General features: G+C 37.5%; 1 protein-coding gene across 1 annotated transcript; it reads right to left on the reverse strand.

Moving 5' to 3' along the window:
• Positions 1-1004: 1004 nt before the first annotated feature.
• On the reverse strand, positions 1005-19288 carry CISD1 (CDGSH iron sulfur domain 1). Its single transcript, XM_068548110.1, has 3 exons — positions 19130-19288; positions 11387-11592; positions 1005-1425 (listed from the first exon to the last, which is right to left on the reverse strand). Exons 1-3 carry the CDS (start codon positions 19152-19154, stop codon positions 1336-1338), a joined length of 321 nt encoding a protein of 106 aa, XP_068404211.1. The 5' UTR covers positions 19155-19288; the 3' UTR covers positions 1005-1335.
• Between the last annotated feature and the right edge of the window lie 536 nt (positions 19289-19824).

Consider the following 19824-nt stretch of genomic DNA (forward strand, 5'->3'; position numbering starts at 1 on the left):
ATCATACTTAATATAGGAACACTGATGTTTTAGTTGCACTGATTCCTGTTACTTCCAAGGTAATTGTGGATCCTACCAAGTAGAAACATGATTGACTACTACTGAGAATTCAAGTGTCTGCAAAGAAATGAGAATGTTTACCTGTTACCTTTGTCAATTTCAAATTATGTCTGCTATATTATTTTCCCTTCTAACCCATGAAATCCAAAAACCTAATTTCTCTTAAAAAATATAGTAACTACTCCTGTCTTAACTCTTTTATTGCTCCTAATTATTTTCAGCTTTCATATTTGTTTCTCAATCAGCAATGAAATGTTTCTGGTCTGAAGAAAGTCTCTTTGAAGAATATTACATAAACACTTGTCCTCAAATTTTTGCTTTTAAGATTATACAGTTTAAAAGAGGATGTAATTCTTATTTTTCTCCCCAAAACAGTTTCTTTACTAGAATTAATCATGTGCCTGATTATCGAGAATGAGGAAATAAAAATCTTCCCATGCCTCTTATCTACCCTCACGACTACTATTTCTGTCAAGGATGTGTGGCTCTGCATACAGGAGACTTGATAGTATGTGTTCCAATACCTTCAGTGTCCCCAGTTCAAGTGTTTGCCACTCCTTGGCTAGAATTCTGGAACATTATTACATTTTAAGACATCCTTCATGACAACTTTAAATCTCATATCACTTTGATCTAAATTTCCACTACTGGTTTCTTTAATGGATCAATTAAATATCCATGAAGATGAATACAAAGAAGCTACTGTCCCTTTATTATTGACCTGGCCCACTTATAATTATCAGAGTTCATTTTGATTGAAAACACAGAAGCCGTATTTTCTCAGTGTCATTACCACGATCAAGAAGAAAACCAAGGTCATAACAGATTTTTCCTAGATTGTTATTAAGAGATTAACGTAGCTTAATCACACCCAATTTACTTTCTAGGTTAACTAAGTAATATTGAATGGTGATAAGAAACTTACAAGTACAATCTGCACATACACGATTTTGAGAATAATTTAATATGTTAACTTCGCCATACAACTATATTGTAATGCCATTTTTAAATGTAAAGAAATGGATCCTTACAAGACCAAAATAACCCCCAGTCCATGAGATTGGATTTTCCTTTTTCCTTGTTTTTTTTGTTTCAACAAATGTGCACCACAATGGTTCAACAAGTAAGGCAAATGCCGAGAATATGAAAGCTGTAGTTTGCAATATACCACATCTAGAACCCAGGGGAGGTGAATTAGACACAAGTGGTACTCATTCTAATTAAACGATCAGGAAACATCATGACAGGTTGGTCTGCAGCATCAAAAGTGTCCATTTAAGTGTCTTTTTTCTTAATGATCAGAGGTCCCACGTTGTCTCCAGTTTCTTCATTGTGTTTTGTGTGAGAGCCATCACAGAGTGGGAACTAGGAAGAGAAAGAATGTGAAATGTCTAATTGCAAAATCAGTATTACGTTTTGGCAGAGTGGGGGTGATGCTTAATTCACATGACATGATAACTCAATAGATTTTTCTTGGCTACCTTTTACAGGTTTTCTTAATGAGCATATGTAAAGTGTACACACTAAGGAGGAGGAAGAAATTGACTTGTGGATAATACACAGATCATTAATTGAATTTCCATTTGTGACATTTGATTGTGGATGTGGAAAACCTTTTCCATGTTTATGTACTAGTTATATTTCCTTTCTAGTGAACTACGTCCATGGCCTATCTATTGGTAAGAGCCTAAGTTCATTTGTTTAAAATCAATCTGTTCATTATTCTTTTGCTGATCATCTTTGCAGCAATTTTTTACCCAACCCTTTTTATTTTGCTTATTCGTTCATATCTTTAATTTCTCTACTTTCATACAAATAAGTATTTCCCTTTTTATCATCCTTCATGGAGACTTCTTTCTCCTGTAGATGTGATAAATTTCCATTCCTTTCCAAGATTTCACATTTTAGAAAAAACAGACATTTTCATGTCCATTTGAAGGAAAAGGGACAAAACTAAATATTTAACACAGTGTTTCCCAGAGTGAGCTCTGCAAATTAAGAAGTCCTGCAAAATATTCTGATTTAACTTCATTCTGTGTTTAAAAAACATATACAGTTAAGTCACAACATATATTATTATTTTAAAGAGGTTCTGCTATAAAAAACACGATTTTAACCCCAAATTTCCCAAGCTGATTGGATTATGGACACTTTCACTTTGATACCCATTATCACGGTGTTCTACAGAGCATAATTTGCAAAATTCTGTTCTAAGATCCTGTTGCTTCAATATTATTAGAAGTGATTGCTTCCCAAATTGTTATACCTTTATTCATAAATTTATAAAACTTAATTATACATATAAAAATGCTTATTTATAGGTTCTACATTATCATATTCATCATCATATTCATAATGGGATAATGACTGTGTTTAAAATGGGCTTCAATATTTGGTAGGGCTGGTTTTCCTTCACATTACTCTTCTTTGTTAAACCTTTCCTATTTATTCTTTACCTAACTTTATTAAACTTTACCTATTTATTCCGCCAGATAAACTTGAGAATTTTTTGGCCACGTCCTATTTTATTCCTCTTGTGTTTTTCATCCTCAGGTCTCATGCATTTTCTAACAAGATCATTTCTGCCTTACATGTTTTATGGTTATTATAATTAGGTATATATTTTCATACCTGACTACTCTTGATATATATTATATATATAAATATATGTGTGCGTGTGTCTGTGTGTGTATATATATCACTGTTTTTTGAAAATGTCCTTCCTACTGTTAAATGATGAAAATAAGAATGCAACGTTTTAGGTGTCTCCTGGGGATTTTACGATTATCAGTACATTATTTTGTTTTTTCCTTCTATATTATACCTTTAATTTTTTATTTCATGTCAAATGATGATAGCTAGCATCTTTGTTTTATTCTTGATGTCTGGAATGTACCTGCACTCTAGAATCTAGCTTCACTGTTTAGTATAAGGTACACTGTTGCACTAAAGGAGTCTATTTAGAAGAGTAAAGTAACAGGAGTCCTGGCCTGAAGACTAAAACCACCCATTACTCCATTAAGGAAGTATAATTTTCAATACCTGAAACTAGACAATGATGGTATATAATCTTAAACTTTGATGAGACTTGTCTATTCTAAGATTAAAATAATATTTGGTTGATGTTAAAGAAATTCAATTTTAATTTTACTATCTGCATATAATTCTGGGAGGCGGTAAATTAGTTAAAAACTACAGAAAAACTCAAGGTATCGTCACATCTTATATTTCCAAGTATAAATTATATCTTGGGTGCCAATATAAATTCAATGTATATAAAAGTTACATTATTTCTGTCAATAAGATATGGTACAGTATATTCATATTAAAAACAAGTCCATGCAACAAAAACATGACCCCAAGCTTTCAGTGTTTTCTTGGCATGGATGAGGAAACAGTCCATAAAAAATCAAACTGAAATGTATCCCACAGCAAAGAACAGCATTTCAAAGTGACATATGTTTAATAAACAAACACAGATGATTTTACAGTGAGAATAAAAGTTTACATTGTAAAAAAACTCCATTTTTATAAATAGCACACACAAAACACGTCACTGTATGGTTTTATGCCCACAGGTTATAAAGTACATTTCTGAAAAATGAAATATTCATAAAGTAAAAAGTCTCGAATAATTTACTAAAATAGCATATTTAACTTTTTTTTTTTCAAGATTTTTTTTTCATGTGGACCATTTTTAAAGTCTTCATTGAATTTGTTACCATATTGCTTCTGTTTTTCGGGGTGTTTTTGGTTTTTTGGCCGCAAGGCACGTGGGATCTTAGCTCGCCGACCAGGGATCGAACCCGCGACCCCTGCATTGGAAGGCTTAACCACTGGACCACCAGGGAAGTCCCTAACTTTTATTTTTATTTTAATATCACATTGAAAATACTAGAAAACTAATATATTTTCTCAAATTATTTTTCTCCATATATAAAGAACAGGAGAGAAATCTATGGAGAAATATACAAAAGATAAGAAAGCCATACATCTAAAATGAGGATATAATTTTATAATAATCTGGTTCTGCCTAAAAATGGAAATTCACATGTTTCATCATGGTCTTAAAAGTAAACAAGTAAAAAATAAATATTTCTTTAGGGCTTCCCTGGTGGCGCAGTGGTTAAGAACCCACCTGCCATTACAGGGGACACGGGTTTGAGCCCGGTCTGGGAAGATCCCACGTGCCGTGGTGCAACTAACCCTGTGCACCACAACTACTGAGCCTGGGCTCTAGAGCCCGCAAGCCACAGCTACTGAGCCTGCGTGCCACAACTACTGAAGCTTGTGTGCCTAGAACCTGTGCTCCGCAACTAGAGAAGCCACCGCAAAGAGAAGCCAGTGCACCACAATGAAGAGTGGCTCCCGCTCGCCGCAACTAGAGAAAGCCCACGTGCAGCAACAAAGACCCAATGCAGCCAAAAATAAATAAATAAATTTTTTAAAAGATTAAAACAAAAAAACAATCTAAAAAATATTTCTTTAAAAAGTAGTGAGTGGGGGGAGGGATACTTTGGGATATTGGGATTGACATATACACACTACTGTATATAAAATAGATAACTAGTAAGGACCTACTAGTATAGCACAGGGAACTCTACTCAGTACTCTGTAATGACCTACACAGGAAAAGAATCTAAAAAAGAGTGGGTATATGTATAACTGATTCACTTGCTATACACCTGAAACTAACACAACATTGTAAATCAACTATACTCCAATAAAAGTTAAAAAAAAAATAGTGAATAAGGAGATCCTGGCTATTTGTTAATAAACTTTCATGCTTCTTTAAAGTACATAAAGCTTTGTATGCCTTTAAAATGTAAACTCAGTATTCAAAATCATTCTGCTCAGAGGCACAGATATCTTTTAATAGTACTTCCTATATCACTTAACACTAGTCAGAATAATCTCCCAAACTTCAACTGAAGATTAGGCATTCTCATATTTATCCATTAGAGATGTCTCATTTTAAGTTAATGAAAAGACTAAACATTTTTTTCAACCAAGAGCCAAAATGAGTTATCTCAAGATAGGATTAGCAATTTCTTAAGAATACATTGCATGTGTTAATGGAATATAGTTATTAAAATTAATTCATGATTCTGATATACAGTATAAATGAATGAATGGTAATTACTTGGCATTAAAATTCAAATGGCAAATTACATAACAATATTTGTGTTTTTCCAGAAGGTGCCTTGTTTCATTTTTGACTTTTCTATACAGGAGAAAAAAAACATGTGGTGGATATCTACTTTCAAACGTAATCTAGGAAGTATAGCAGTTTTTGTATTAAATAATAATATAATGAAAATGTGAATTTTATTAACTCATTAAAAATTTTAAATGTGTTAAAAATGTCAAGCAAAGAGCTGAAATTACAACAAACACAAAGGGTATATTTAATTCAGCTCATGTATCAATACTTAAAAATAAAAGAATCAGAAAATTGATGAGAAAAAAGTTTAGCTCACAGATGATTCTAACATTTGTTCTAAGATGTTAACCTTTGTTTATTAACAAATCCTGGAGAAAAGTTTGTGAATTAAATTGGTTGAATTTCCTGTATGTCCAGAAAATATCCTATCATATTCGTTAACCCAATTAGAAAACTACGAATCCCAAATACCTTTAAAACTAGAGAAGAGAGGTGTGGAGAAGAGGTGGAAATAAATGTTTAGGGGTAAAAAACACTAGAGATCCTTGCTCTCTACTTGGAAAGCTAGCAACCTTGTCAGGGTCTTCATAAAAAACACAACACTTGTTTCTTTTTAATGGTCCCACATCTCAAGTTACGATGTTTCTGTTTTTAGGGTGATTCAAGATGGATATAAATAACTGTTCATCCTTGACTTATCTCTTCTACTTGCAAAAATTAAAAAAAACTTTTTTGAATCTTCCTTCTCCAAACTTCGTATTTTTAATTAGAGTTTGGATTATATTTTCCAAGGAAGTTGCCTGGGGCCATTTGGCTCATTACTATAAACTGCTCTGAGAAACAAGCTTGCTCCCGTTGAGAAAGAAAAGCAATGAGATCTTTGAGACTAAACAAGAGAATATGACATTTTATTTTTATTTTTTTTTTATTTATTTATTATTTTTATGGGTGTGTTGGGTTTTCGTTTCTGTGCAAGGGCTTTCTCTAGTTGCGGCAAGCGGGGGCCACTCTTCATCGCGGTGCGCAGGCCTCTCATTGTCGCGGCCTCTCTTGTTGCGGAGCACAGGCTCCAGACGCGCAGGCTCAGTAATTGTGGCTCACGGGCCTAGTTGCTCCGCGGCATATGGGATCTTCCCAGACCGGGGCTCGAACCCGTGTCCCCTGCATTGGCAGGCAGATTCTCAACCACTGCGCCACCAGGGAAGCCCCAGAATATGACATTTTATACCATTCTTATGTACTTACTTTAGTAAGACGTATGATAGCAGATATAGTAGGAAAATATGTAAGAAAAATTAAGATTTTACAAGACTGTCTTTTTTTTTTTTAATTTAAATTTTATTTTTTTGGCTGCGTTGGGTCTTCGTTGTTGCGCGTGGGCTTTCTCTAGTCACGGCGAGCCCGTGCTGCCCTTCTTTGCAGTGCACAGGCTTCTCATTGCAGTGGCTTCTCTTGTTGTGGAGCACGGGCTCTAGGCACACGGGCTTCAGTAGTTGTGGCACACAGGCTCAGTAGTTGTGGCTCACGGGCTCTAGAGCGCAGACTCAGTAGTTGTGGCGCACGGGCTCAGTGGCTCCGCGGCATGTGGGATCTTCCTGGCCCAGGGCTCGAACCTGTGTCCCCTGCATTGGCAGGCGGATTCTTAACCACTGTGCCACCAGGGAAGCCCTACAAAACTGTCTTTATGTGGATTGGGCAAGCAATGTAACCAATGATCAGAATATTGTTTCTATGAAGAAATGGAGTCAGTGCAACTCACTTTTTTTTTTTTTTTTTTTTGGCCCCGCTGCGCCGCTTGTGGGATCTTATTTCCCCAACCAGGGATCGAACCCACGCCCCCTGCATTGGAAGTGTGGAGTCTTTAACCACTGGACAGCCAGGGAAGTCCCATTTCTAACCATTAATAGGGTGGAGACTTTCCATAACTCATGCACACACACCCACACCCACACACAAACCCACCAAAAACAAACCCACCACGAATAAAAAAACCCAACTCAAATCCGGAAATTGTAAAGGAAAGAAAATGATTCTACACAGTTACATTTCATTTCAATTTCAGTTGAGCTCCTGGCATGAACTGGCTCACCTTTCCTCTCTTTCTTGATTATCTCTTAGTCTGCCTTCTCCTGCTGTCCTTGTTCAAATCTCTCCTGCCTCCCCAATGGCCACCATACAACTCAGCAAATGACATAATCTACCCCAGGTGAGTTGGGGGTGGGAATCTAGTAAGACTATGTTGCACACTCTTCCCTCTGACATCAATGTTCCCTCACCTTGTTTTGAAAGTAAGACTATCTCTTTCTTTCTAAGGCTGAGTCTGAAATCTGTGCTCCTACTCTCCTTTCCTTCCACCCCCTCAACATACCACTGTCTCAAATAGTATCTTTCCCTGTAGTTGCTTTAATCATTTCCTTTGTATTGGTTCCTTTTCTTCTCACTTCACTTAGGGACAGCCCTTTTGTGAAATACTATGAAACAGTCCAGTTTCTGAAACAGCAGAGGGCACACCAATCGGGGGGAAGAGAGGAGGAATGAAGTGTGTTAAAAACATGTAATTTCTGCACATGACTAAGAGATCTGATTCATTAGGTCTGAGAAAACTGCTCAAAATGATAGAAACACACAACAGGTTACTCGTGACTGTACCTTAAGAATGAATTAGAGGGGGGAGGGACAAAATTAAGAGTATGGGATTATCAGATACAAACAACTACGCATAAAATAGATAAACAACAGGATTTACTGTATAGCACAGAGTATTATATCCAATAGCTCGTAATAACCTATATTGGAATATAATCGGCAAAAAAAACCCTCCAAAACTGAATCACTATGCTGTACATCTGAAACTTACACAGTATTGTAAATCAATACTTCAATTAAAAAAAAGAATGAATTAAAACTGAATTAGTTTATATCACATATAACTTTTTTTTTAGATAGGAGTTTAAATTTCGTTGTATTAGAAACACAACTGGTGTATGAGGAAAAAACTACTGAACATAAACTCAATATAGCCATCTAATCAAAGGTATCAAGCCTTCTGTGGACAGGCATGTAAGTGTGTGACTTGGCACCTGCGTGACAACCTTAGGAACCTCAGGAATGTGGGAAGATTCCAAAGATGCCTGGAGAATAAGAACATACACTAACTTGAATAATATTCAAAGTGAACTTTGAATCGACTCATGTGGGAATAAAAAGTGCCCAAGATTCAGGGAAAATTCAGAACCGACAAACCAAAGATGCAAAGAGGATTAATAATGGTATAAAAGATAAGCTTAAAAAGAAAGAAGACATTGAGAAAATTGAAAATAAAATGACTGGTCTCGCATTCCTTTCCTTGAAGTCTACCTAAGGGAAACTCTAAATAGTATGATGAAAGAATAATCCTGGAACGTTCTGTTGACTTATAAAGTCTAATAAACATTTAAACCACTAGCTTGGCCTGTGTCCATTTGTGATTCTTCCTGAAATACTTGAGATCTTAGTCCATAAAAGTCCACATTTGCTTTATTGACCCTTTACCCTCTGGAAACACCCAACCAAAGCAAATGCCCTTTACTTGGCTTCAAAGCAAAGCTTCAGCGTTCACTCAAGCAGTCATCATATTTTTTTCTTTCCATTCACTGTCATATTTACCGAAATTTTGCCATATATTCAGACTTCTGGCATTTCTTTAGTAGTAATTCATACTGTAATCCATTTGGACACAGCTTCTATTCTAATTATTCTGTGAAAATGACACTAAAAGGTCAGTAGCCTAATTGTTTAACCCCACAGTCTTAGTATAATAGTCTATTCACCTCCTGGTCTTTTGCACAAGCCGATGTTCACAATCAAACCTTCTTTGAAACTTTTCCCTTTTCCACTGTGAAGCCACGATATTCTTAGTTTTCTTCTAACTCTGGGGCCCATTTCATCTCCTTTTTTGGCTCTTCTCTTTACAAAATGCAGAAAATTCTCCAAGATTTCATACTTAGCCCTTGATTTTTATCTGTACCAAGGATCTGCTGCATTCCTACCCTTGACTCATCAGTTTTGCTGATCGCTATCTCCAACCCTCATGTCTCAGCTTTAGTCCCACATTTCAGACTGTCTGCTGTACATTTCCATTCAAATGTCACCTCAATGTCACTCTTTGAAATTGAACTCCTCATTGGTGTCCTGGAAAATGAGCCATTCACCCCGAATTCCTTATTTCCGTTGATGGCACCACCTCTTCTAACCCTACAATCCTATCTTAAGATACTTCAATGAGCTTTAGTCTTCCTCCCCCAATCTTTCACACAAATCAGTCATTGCATTTGGCTGATCCTTGCCTCAAAATGGTTCATGTATCTGTTCATGCTTCTCCATTGCCACGGCCAGCACTCTGGTGCAAGTATAACTTTATGTCTGAAATCCCTGACAAGAAGCTCCCCCATGTTGGGAGGCACAAATTCCTCACGCTGGTACTCAAGACTCTCCTCAATTTGGACTTATTCCTGCGAGGAGGGAGGTGCAAGGACCAGACTAGATTCCTCATCCATCCCACTTTCACTCATGAGTCCTTTCCCACAGATTCTGAGAAAGAGTCCCCAATACTTGCTAGTGTATTCCAATGCCACCAACCTTTCCAGGGGCAATTTAACTCCCATGTATATATTACTATGCCTTCCCAGAAAATTCTAGCCCACAGTGCAACAAGCTCTTCCTTTTATTTAAAGCACTCGTACTGCATCTACCTCACACATCTATGATACCTGCTGTTTTACTATTTACCTGTTCTCAAGCATGTATATAGTAATAGAAACTAAATGAACTACTTAAGATCACTGACTAAAGAACTATTACAACTCCGGACTTAGAAATTCCTTAATTTCTAAAGGTATTACTTTTTATATTTTGGAGAGCAACAAGAGAATGAAACCTATTATAGGTGTTAATTTTTAAAAAACAAACCAGATCTAGTCTACAGAATATTATTGAGGATTATTTTCTAGCAACTCCACTAGTACTTATAAACAATCCCACACTCCAAATGAACAGTGCTCTTCTTAAGGAACAATTTTTGTAATGGGACTATTAATTTTTGGTTCATATTCCATATGTTCATCAAGCAGTTTTCAGACACAATGACATAATCTAAACACTCTATCACCACTGGATTATACAGTATCAATTGTATCCAGAGAAGGGGGTTAGTGGAATATGCTTTCCAGTACCTAGTAATGTGACTTCTTCCTTATCTGTGATACGTGATTTGTGATAATGGCTTTCCACTGTGGGAAGAGGTCCCTGACATAACATGCTTTCAGAAATAGATACATCATTTTTATTGTCTATTTTCTTAGGCCTTATAGTGTCATCTTTAGTAAAATCCATTTTATTTAAATGCTAATAGTGGCAGTACACACAGTATTTCACCATATTTCTCTAAATATACCAGAAATTCTGAAGTCATTCAATGTATGAAGCTTTTCAAGATGACCTTAGGAGAGCATTTTACCATCTTCAGATCACCAGCTGTCATCGCTATCTAAAAGCTGCAGGTATCACAGAGATAATTCCAGACCGAACTTGATAAAATGCAATTCTCACAAAAGAAAATAAAGATACAAAAAAATCCTGTGTTAGATAAGATATTTAAATATAGGAGCTGCAGCTTAAAAAAAGCTTAGGATACAGAGTCAATACATATGTACCAGGTAAGAAATTTTCAGGGGTAATTTTCCAAAAGTTTCTCTTGCTATTTCTAAAACTTGTGCTAGAATCTAGAAGCTTGAAATCTCAAGGGAAAATAAATGACCTCTTCTGTTTCTCTTTGTATTTAGGCTGCATACTCCTTTTCCTGGGATAGTGAATGCTAACACCCACTTGGGGAGGAAATTCTAAGTGTAAATAAAGGGATTTTTCTCTCTTCTTTGGCCAAGAATGTGGTTATATTTGCCTAACTCGACAAGGGTACGATGCAATTTCACTGCATGGTGGTTATACATTTTAGTAAATATATTCCTGAAGAGTACACAGAAAACAGAGAAAAGCAGAATCCATTAAAAAAAAAGGATGCAAAGGAGAAGGGATATCTTGATATTTGATGGTACCAGTGTGACAGAATAGTTTAAACGAAATGTTGCATTAAAGACGGCACTGGCATAAAGGACTTGCTTCTCTTACCTTCTTGGACCTCCAACAACGGCAGTACACAGCTTTATCTCCCAAATCCTCCATGTCAAAAGCGTGTACTACCTTGGGGTTGTCTTTCTGGATGTGAGGGTTTACCATAGATTTGTTGCGATGATCTTTGACATAAAATCTTTTGTAAGCTAGATAACCAACTGCAGCTGTCCCAGCAGCAATGGTAACCGCTGCAATCCATTCAACTAGAGCAGGAAAGGAAAACAGGAATGATTATCAAAACCAAAATCTATACTAATAATCTAACACGAACGTTCAGGAAATCCAGTTTTTGAGTACTAAGCATCCCAACAGTCAAAGGTGTTTAACATTAAAAAAATGATCGGAACACACTGGTGAAGTAGTCCCTTGTTAAAACCTTCCCCAGCCCTTACAGAGGCAATTGTGTATTCTCTATTCAGTATTGTTAGCTAAGTTAAGATAGAAGAGGGAAACTTAAAAATTATTTTATAATTGGAGAAGAAACAAAGTTTAGAAATCTTTTTAAAGTGTTCATAAATAGATTTAAAATAACCTGTGAGCCTGCAGATACCTATTGCTTTAAAAAAAAAAAGATACATATAAAAATTCAGATTACTAATAAGGCCATAAAAATTCAGATTACAAACAAGACCCTCCTCATCCCTCTAAAGATCAGGAGGTGATTATGTTAACAAAATGACTCATCAGAGTTCTTTTTTTTTTTCTTTTTGGCCACACCTGAAGCATGCAGGATCTTAGTTCCCTGACGAGGTACTGAACCTGTGGCCCCTGCAGTGGAAGAGTGGGGTCTTAACCACTGGACCGCCAGGGAAGTCCCCGAGTTCATTTCAATAGTAGGTCCCTTAGTCATTTAAAAATGCATAACCACAAACAGAATTGGTATCCAAAGAAAAAGAAAGGACAAATAAAACAAAACCAACTCTTAATATTAAACATTCAGAGGAATATATCCAGCAGCATTCTGGGCTTCAAGTCATTCAAAAGCTTTGTTTTTGTTTTTGTTTTTTTAATTTCAAAGTGTCTCATTAAAATAAAACTCAGAAGGTACTAATTTTATAGAAAACATAATATAATTAGTTAGATTCTCCTTTAATAAATTCTAAATTTCCATTATCCACCAGTGGATGATCTGAATTCCCTATAAACTTCATTTTAAATTTAATGACATTTTTCTGCGCAATTATTTGCTTGACTAATAGGCCATCTATTTATTCTGTTCACGTAGCTTTTCAAGGATCCCTTAGAAATCCAAGCACTTAACAACTACCCCAGTTCCAGAGAATTTTGGAGAGGAGAGAGTTCTGCATAGTCTGGTTAGCCTCAGCTTCAGAGGAGAGCTGTCTATTCCCAGCATGGAGTGGACTGCAGGAAGAAGTTGAACAGGGGTCAGGATAAACACACTGGACTGCGTCCCAGCATTTCCTAAGTCAGATCTTCACAGTGTTTGAAATAAGTTCCCAGACTATCAAATAAAGCCCTAGAGAGATAAGTACAAAAAACACATTCCAAGACCAAATAAAAACATATAATGAATAATTAACTGTATGGCTTACTTGCACTACTGAGTCAAATTTCTTATTGTACTAATGTGATTAATCACTGAACCTAATGGTTCCTTACGTAAAATTGGAGTTCATTCTTACAAAACTCTAATGGAAAGGAACAACCACTCTCACACTTAGTTCCTTTTATCTTGGTCTTCTCTTCTAGCTTATTTAATAATTTAGTTTTCATCAAGTGTTCCTAATTAGCATGTTCCTTGGATTCTATTTTCAACCACAGTTATTTTTCTCTATGAAAAAACTTAGTTTGTTTTCCTGCCCACACAACAGTTCTATTCCTCCCTGCTATAATCCCCTAAAATAAACATTAACTTTATGCCCTTCCCAGACGTTGTGTGACTGAGAAAAGTTAATAAGTCATTTGATAGCTTCAAACCTTTGGCTTCATTGAAAGATACTTTAAACTACACACCTTGTGTAGATTTGCCCTGAATTTTTTAATTTATTATTTTTAAAAATTTGTTTTATTATGAATGTCATCATTTTTTCTCATTGGTAAAGGATACTTTCTTTTTTTTTTTTTTTGGCTGCGCTGCACAGCTTGTGGGATCTTATTCTCCCAACTAGGGATTGAACAGGAGCCCACGGCAGTGAAAGCTCCAGTCCTGGAGCTGGAGTCCTAACCACTGGACCGCCAGGGAATTCCCTGCCTTGAATTTTAGTGCTGCTTCATGGTATCATTCTGTGGCAACTCCAAGCAGGGCTTAAACTTTACTGATTTCTAGCTTGATTCATGATCTTCCTTTCTGATGCATTTTTTACCATGGAAGTCCCTTGAGAAAATGTCAGGAGTTATAGTAATCTACTTCTTAGCTAATGGAAAGCCACTCTGAATAGTTAATGTACCTATCACAAAATGGGCTAAAATACTGCTTTGCCCATATATATTCAATTATGTTTGCTGAATGTTAAATCCTTAGTATAAACTTAAAAGAGTGAAATATCCCAAAAGACTGAAATAATACAATTCCCTAAATGCTGTTGATCTTAGTTAATACCTTACTTTTGAGGTGAAGTTTCAAGTAATCTCTATCAAATTTGTTTTAATGATGCCTACATATTACATAAAGGTCTGAGGTCCAAAGAACAACTACAATTGGTTAGGATTAATTGGTCTCATGATATAAAAAAAGAATCCTATAGGAATTTCTACCTGAAACTTATGATAGGCCAGAAGAATCTTTCTCAGCCATCAAAACATCCTTCTATTCTCTTTTCTCATTATTACCAACTGAATCCATATGGTGACTTTTTAAAAACCTTTACTTCCCTTGGATTTTTTTGATGGTGGAAGAAATGACAGAATAACTGACACAGAGGGAACTAACTCTAGATACTACCCAAGAGTGGCTGCCCTGTGGGGAATCAAAACATGCACTCTGTGACCCTACCCCCTAAGGAGGGTCACTGATGAACCTTTATAAATGTCATAGCACCATATGTGTGTTATGAAATGGCTTTGCATTTGCTCCAATGAATTTTTTAGACTCACAGAGCCAGATAAGGTCTTAAGAAAACAATTTCCATCCCTCCCCCCTTCCCAGATTCTAATTCTCTAACCTCATTAGAGACAAATGTAAAAGTTCCCAGAATAAGAAAAATGTTGCTGTTTTATCATTTCATTACTGTAGCCTGAATCAGTCTTTTCTGGCAAAAAGCTATGGATGCCACTGGCAACTCTAGGGAAAAGAAAGAAAAGGAAACTATATGGAGATAGACAAGAGTGATGATGGATTCAAAAGTCAACAATTACAATAGAGAAAGAATTGAAAACCCAAGACAGTAAACAAATAAACAATAAAACCCAAGTAACATTTAGTTCTTGATAGTGTACATGCCTATTAAGTACAGACACCACCTCAGGTTGAACAAGGGACTATATCAAGATCCAATTTCTAAAGATATTTCAGTTGGCACCTTTCAGACATTCTTTCAAAACTGGTGTCCAGAAATATCCTAAGCCTTATTTTTGCCTCTTCTACTTTATCCTTACTTCCCTTTTCTGTACACCTCTCTCAAGGTATAGTGTTCCTATAGTTAGATAAAACCCTTACCTTGCTTAACAATGCTCTCTATCTATACAAATACCATGAATACATCAATATAAAGAAAATACAAAAAATACATTTCTAAATAATCCCTCCCTTTCTTACTCTTCCCCTGGCAATCTTTGTATAATCTTTGGTTTTCTCTCTTAGGATTATTCAGAGATAGAGAAAACATCAACTTGTTCCCAAATCCCACACCCATATTTATAACTCATTTCTTTACTGTGGGAAATCATTTTGCTTTAACCTAAGACAGAAATCTCACCCTGCTTCTTTTCCTTTAGCCCCTTTGGTAGCTCCAAACTGTCCTCTCCTACCCAATGTCAACTGCCATAGAATCAGAATGTTCCTTCCACCTCAGGAGCGGGGGAGGGGAGCTGTGTTTAAATCTTTGCCTCCCTTAGGTCCCCCTCAGATTGGTAGGCTGTGCCTGGTAACATTTTTCTCTCAAGGCCTGGTGTACAGGCAGTGTTCAATGTTAGTTAAGTAAAAAGAAATAATAGATTCCTAATTTGAATTTGCAACTCCATCTGTCCATCCTACTATCACATTGCTCTTACACCAAATGACTTCTCTTTGGCCTCATCTTAACCTACTGTATCAAACTGTGGAATTTCAATACTTCCTGAGATTAAAAATAAAACTTCATTATGGAACCCTTCAGACATATACAGAAAATACTGTAATGACCTCCCATTTACCCTCACCCAGCTCCAACAAGTATCAACTCACTGCCAATCTTGTTTCATCTACAGCCCCCAAATCCCCTATTATTTATTGTTCATAACCCATAGGAGCTAACTCCTGTATTCACAGTATGATCTGCACATTCCTTCTCAGATTAAAAGCAAACCCTTGAATAGTTACTTTAAATGACTCAATAAATTTATTGAACCCAAACAGTATTTTTATATGTTGAAGTTAAATGGATTGGAAAATTATGAGTTAGTTTCAACAAAAGAGACAACGATATAACAGTCAGAGAATAAGAACTTATGAAATTTAGTTTTGGTTACAAGCATTGTAGTGCTCAGGGTTTGGGAAGTACAATAAAGCACAGGCAGATAGACTAATGCCTATTTTGTAACTGGACGGTAAAGCAAAATATGAAGAAAAAAGTGACTTGAGGGGACAGCAGGAAGAAGCAAGGCCTTTAAAAATATTTGGTTTAGTTGGCTTTTTTTTTTTTTTTTTAATGAGGGTGAATTATGAGTGACTTTGGGCTGAAGAGAAGAAAATCCCTGTGAGTGAGAGGCCAGAAGAATTAAGAGCCATTGGTATCATTACTGAGGCAAGAGCTTAAGGAAGCAGGAGAAAATGGCATCTGGATGATATAGAGAGAACGGCCTCAGATAATCTCTTCCTTGCAAATAGAAGGGAAGGGATTAAGAATGAGAGCAGATTCAATGAGTCTTGGAGATATTAAGGAGCAAGAAGTTTAGTAAACTTCCTAGAGGTCATCTATTGGGTATGAGGAGGAGTCACTAGAGAATGGGGACGCTGTAGCAGTGAAAGGCACTTAATGTTTCTTAATGTTTCTTACAGTTTCTGAAACTGTAATAAATATTTGGTATCACATAAAAAATAAGTTTGGTATAAGTATGTCAATTATACCTCAATAAGGAAAAAAGAAGTTTGGTAATATCGACCAAATGGGCATCAAAAGCCATCTCACTGACTGGGATCTTCGGATTACCATTCCAATCACTCATCCTCACTGCCTTTCCCAGATTCATGTCCTGACCTCATCTCCATTCATTTTATTTCTAACCCACCCATTATTTTTTTCCTGAATATAAACAAGAATTCTGCATGCACATACACACCCTTTTATTTATTTAACATATACTTATATAGTGCTTACCACTGCCAAATACCATTCTAAGCCCTTTATAATTATATAGTATATACACAAATTATAAAAAATATATATAATTCACTTACTTAACTGAGAAAAGACATGGTCATCTTCCCCCAAATCAAAAGATCTAAATTGATTTTCAATCTATAGGAATGAACAGGTTTGGTTTAAACACTGAGATTAGAACAATTTGAGATCTAAACATTACAAAACAGATATTCTGTCCCTACCTTGCCACACCACTATATTTGAGGAAGAAAGCACGGGTAGAAGTGATTTACAAAGGCTTTGGGGTCCCTCCCCATAGTCCTCACAGCAGTCCTTACGCTTTTAGGTGAAATAAAAAGCAGTTACTTCTTGGGCTTCCCTGGTGGCGCAGTGGTTAAGAATCCGCCTGACAATGCAGGGGACACGGGTTTGAGCCCTGGTCTGGGAAGATCCCACATGCTGCGGAGAAACTAAGCCCGTGCGCCACAACTACCGAGCCTGCGATCTAGAGCCCGCGAGCCACAACTACTGAGCCCGCGTGCTACAATTACTGAAGCCCGCGCACCAAGAGCCCGTGCTCTGCAACAAAAGAAGCCACCGCAATGAGAAGCCCACGCACCGCAACGAAGAATAGCCCCTGCTCGCTGCAACTAGAAGAAAGCCCGCGTGCAGCAACGAAGACCCAACACAGTCAAAAAAAAAAAAAAAAAAAAGTAGTTCTCATAACAAAGTTGAGTACCTAAAGTTTAAGCTAATAACCCAATTGACGAAGCAATTTCCTATCCCTTAGAAAATGGCAAAATAATGGGAAAGTCACTTTTGGATTCCCATATAGTTAGATCAAAAAAATAACAAACTTGTCTTGATTACAAGAAAGATTAGCTTATAGTCTTAAGAAGTCTTAGGGTTCACCTATTTCACATTTCAATAGTATGCTACCTAAATGGAGTTTAGTGCCCAATTATACAAAATGACTCCACATTAAAAAAAACCACTTTGGAATCTTTTGTCCCAAATCACACAAGTGCAAACTGTCTTCCTATAAGATTATCAGTGGCTCAAGTCACATGAATATCTTATTTTACACAATTGTCCAATTCCTGGGAAAATTTTTTCTTTTTACAGTAAAAATCACTCCCTGTTTTAAATGTACGAAGGTGCCTCTGTTTAAAGGAGCCTAAAGATGAGTATCCTTTGAAATACGTTTTGCAAATAATCACCTCCTATATACCACATTAGTAACTTAAAAATGTCATGGGTTATCACCCTCTGACAGATAACTTTGGCAACAAGTGGAATTCTCCAATTTATAGAATCTATTACAAAATTAGGGCCAAGTTAGTAGGGACCTTTTACAGAACCTGGCACTCCAGATACTCAATATTTACTAAATGAATCAAGTAGACTATTTTAAATTAATTTCTGGACAATCTACCTTTACCTAACTACTGTTACAGGTAACCAAACCTTGAGGGTGGTATTTTATACCTGGGCAAAGATCACATGTATCTCGTAGCGGTACAAACTATTATATTAACAATTATCCTACCACCAAGAATTGTTACAAAGTGAAGCTCTAGAAAGTCTCTTAATTTTAATCGGACCTTCTGTGAAGTAACATTTCCAAACGCTAGGTACTAGCACAAGGGAAGCAAGGCTGAGAAAGGTGAAGGCTCAATGAGCTCAGTTTTCAATTCTCTCTCCTGGACTACTGCCACCGAGGTCCAGATGCCAGAGGCATTAAAAACAAACAACAACAACAACAACAAACCCTGGGAAAACTGAAGACCTCGGATTGGGTGCCTTCCCTTTAAAAAATGTGCAAAACTAAGCTGTGATTAGTCATGCATCACTTGAGGGTTGCAGGAAATCTACGTTCTCACTCCACGGTAATTTAAACGTTGAGAAGGGGGAAGAGGGGTTTTGTCTTTTGTTTTCACCTTTCCTTTTTTTCCAGGCCCTGTGACACAACAGAAAGGAGTCTCAGGGGAGAACAAGAAAAGCTAGCAGCGCCGCGGGACAGTTAGGGGACTACCCAGACCTGGGTAGATGCCTGCATGGCCCCCACGCCACTTTTGCCCCGGGATCATACCCTGACCTGACCCCCGTGCCCCGTGTGGCCCGGGGAGCCCGCAGGTCCGCGGAGCGCTTGCCCTTCTCCATCTCAAGGTTACAAGACTGGCGGGAACGCAGGGCAGCCGTAACAGCCCTAAGAGGTGCTGACGAAGCTGCAACCGGTGCGCAGGCCGCCAGCCTCACCCGCTCCCATGCCCCACTTCACCTCGTACGCTGGAAGTCATACTCATGGCGCCGTCGCTTGCAAGGATGTGCACAAGACACTGAGCACAGACCGGCTCGAGCGGACAGCGGGAGTCAAGGTGCGACAGGCGTCTGTCCTAAGGGCGAACTGCAGGCTGCGACCGCGCAGGCGCCGCGATAGGCCATAAGCACGTGTGTATTAAGCAGCCGGGCTGATGCTGAGCATGCGCGAAGCTCCGTTCCGGGCCTTTAGTAAGTCCTAAGTCCGGATTTTGACAGCCGTAAGAGGTGGGAGGAGGAAAAGACCAAGAGAGGTAGCAACTGAGTTTGCGCAATCCTGAGGGGCTTGGTCCTGGAGCCCAGCGGACGGGCCTTCGGAATAAGGAATCCGGATCAGGTTTTACGTCTCTCCCAGGTGTGCGGATTTATGGGGGCAGAGGGTGTGTGCTGCTATAACACTTTCCATAATCAGTTATCAAAGGTTTTACCCAAAATTTTCTTGCTTAGTCTGGTACCTGCAAGGCCAGGTTCAGTCTTCACTTGAAATGCCGGACACAGGAACCAACTGTGGTGTCCCATCCCAGAATCTTACCCTCGCTCGCAGCGTGCATCCCCTTTCTCTGCCTTCCACCCAATTCTTCTTGATCACCTTGGAACTTGCGATAAGGGTCGAGTGGGAGAGAGAAAAAAACGGCTCATTTCTTTAAAAAAAATGTG

The sequence above is a fragment of the Eschrichtius robustus genome, chromosome 7, assembly GCF_028021215.1.
Source record: "Eschrichtius robustus isolate mEscRob2 chromosome 7, mEscRob2.pri, whole genome shotgun sequence".
Classification (NCBI taxonomy): domain Eukaryota; kingdom Metazoa; phylum Chordata; class Mammalia; order Artiodactyla; family Eschrichtiidae; genus Eschrichtius; species Eschrichtius robustus.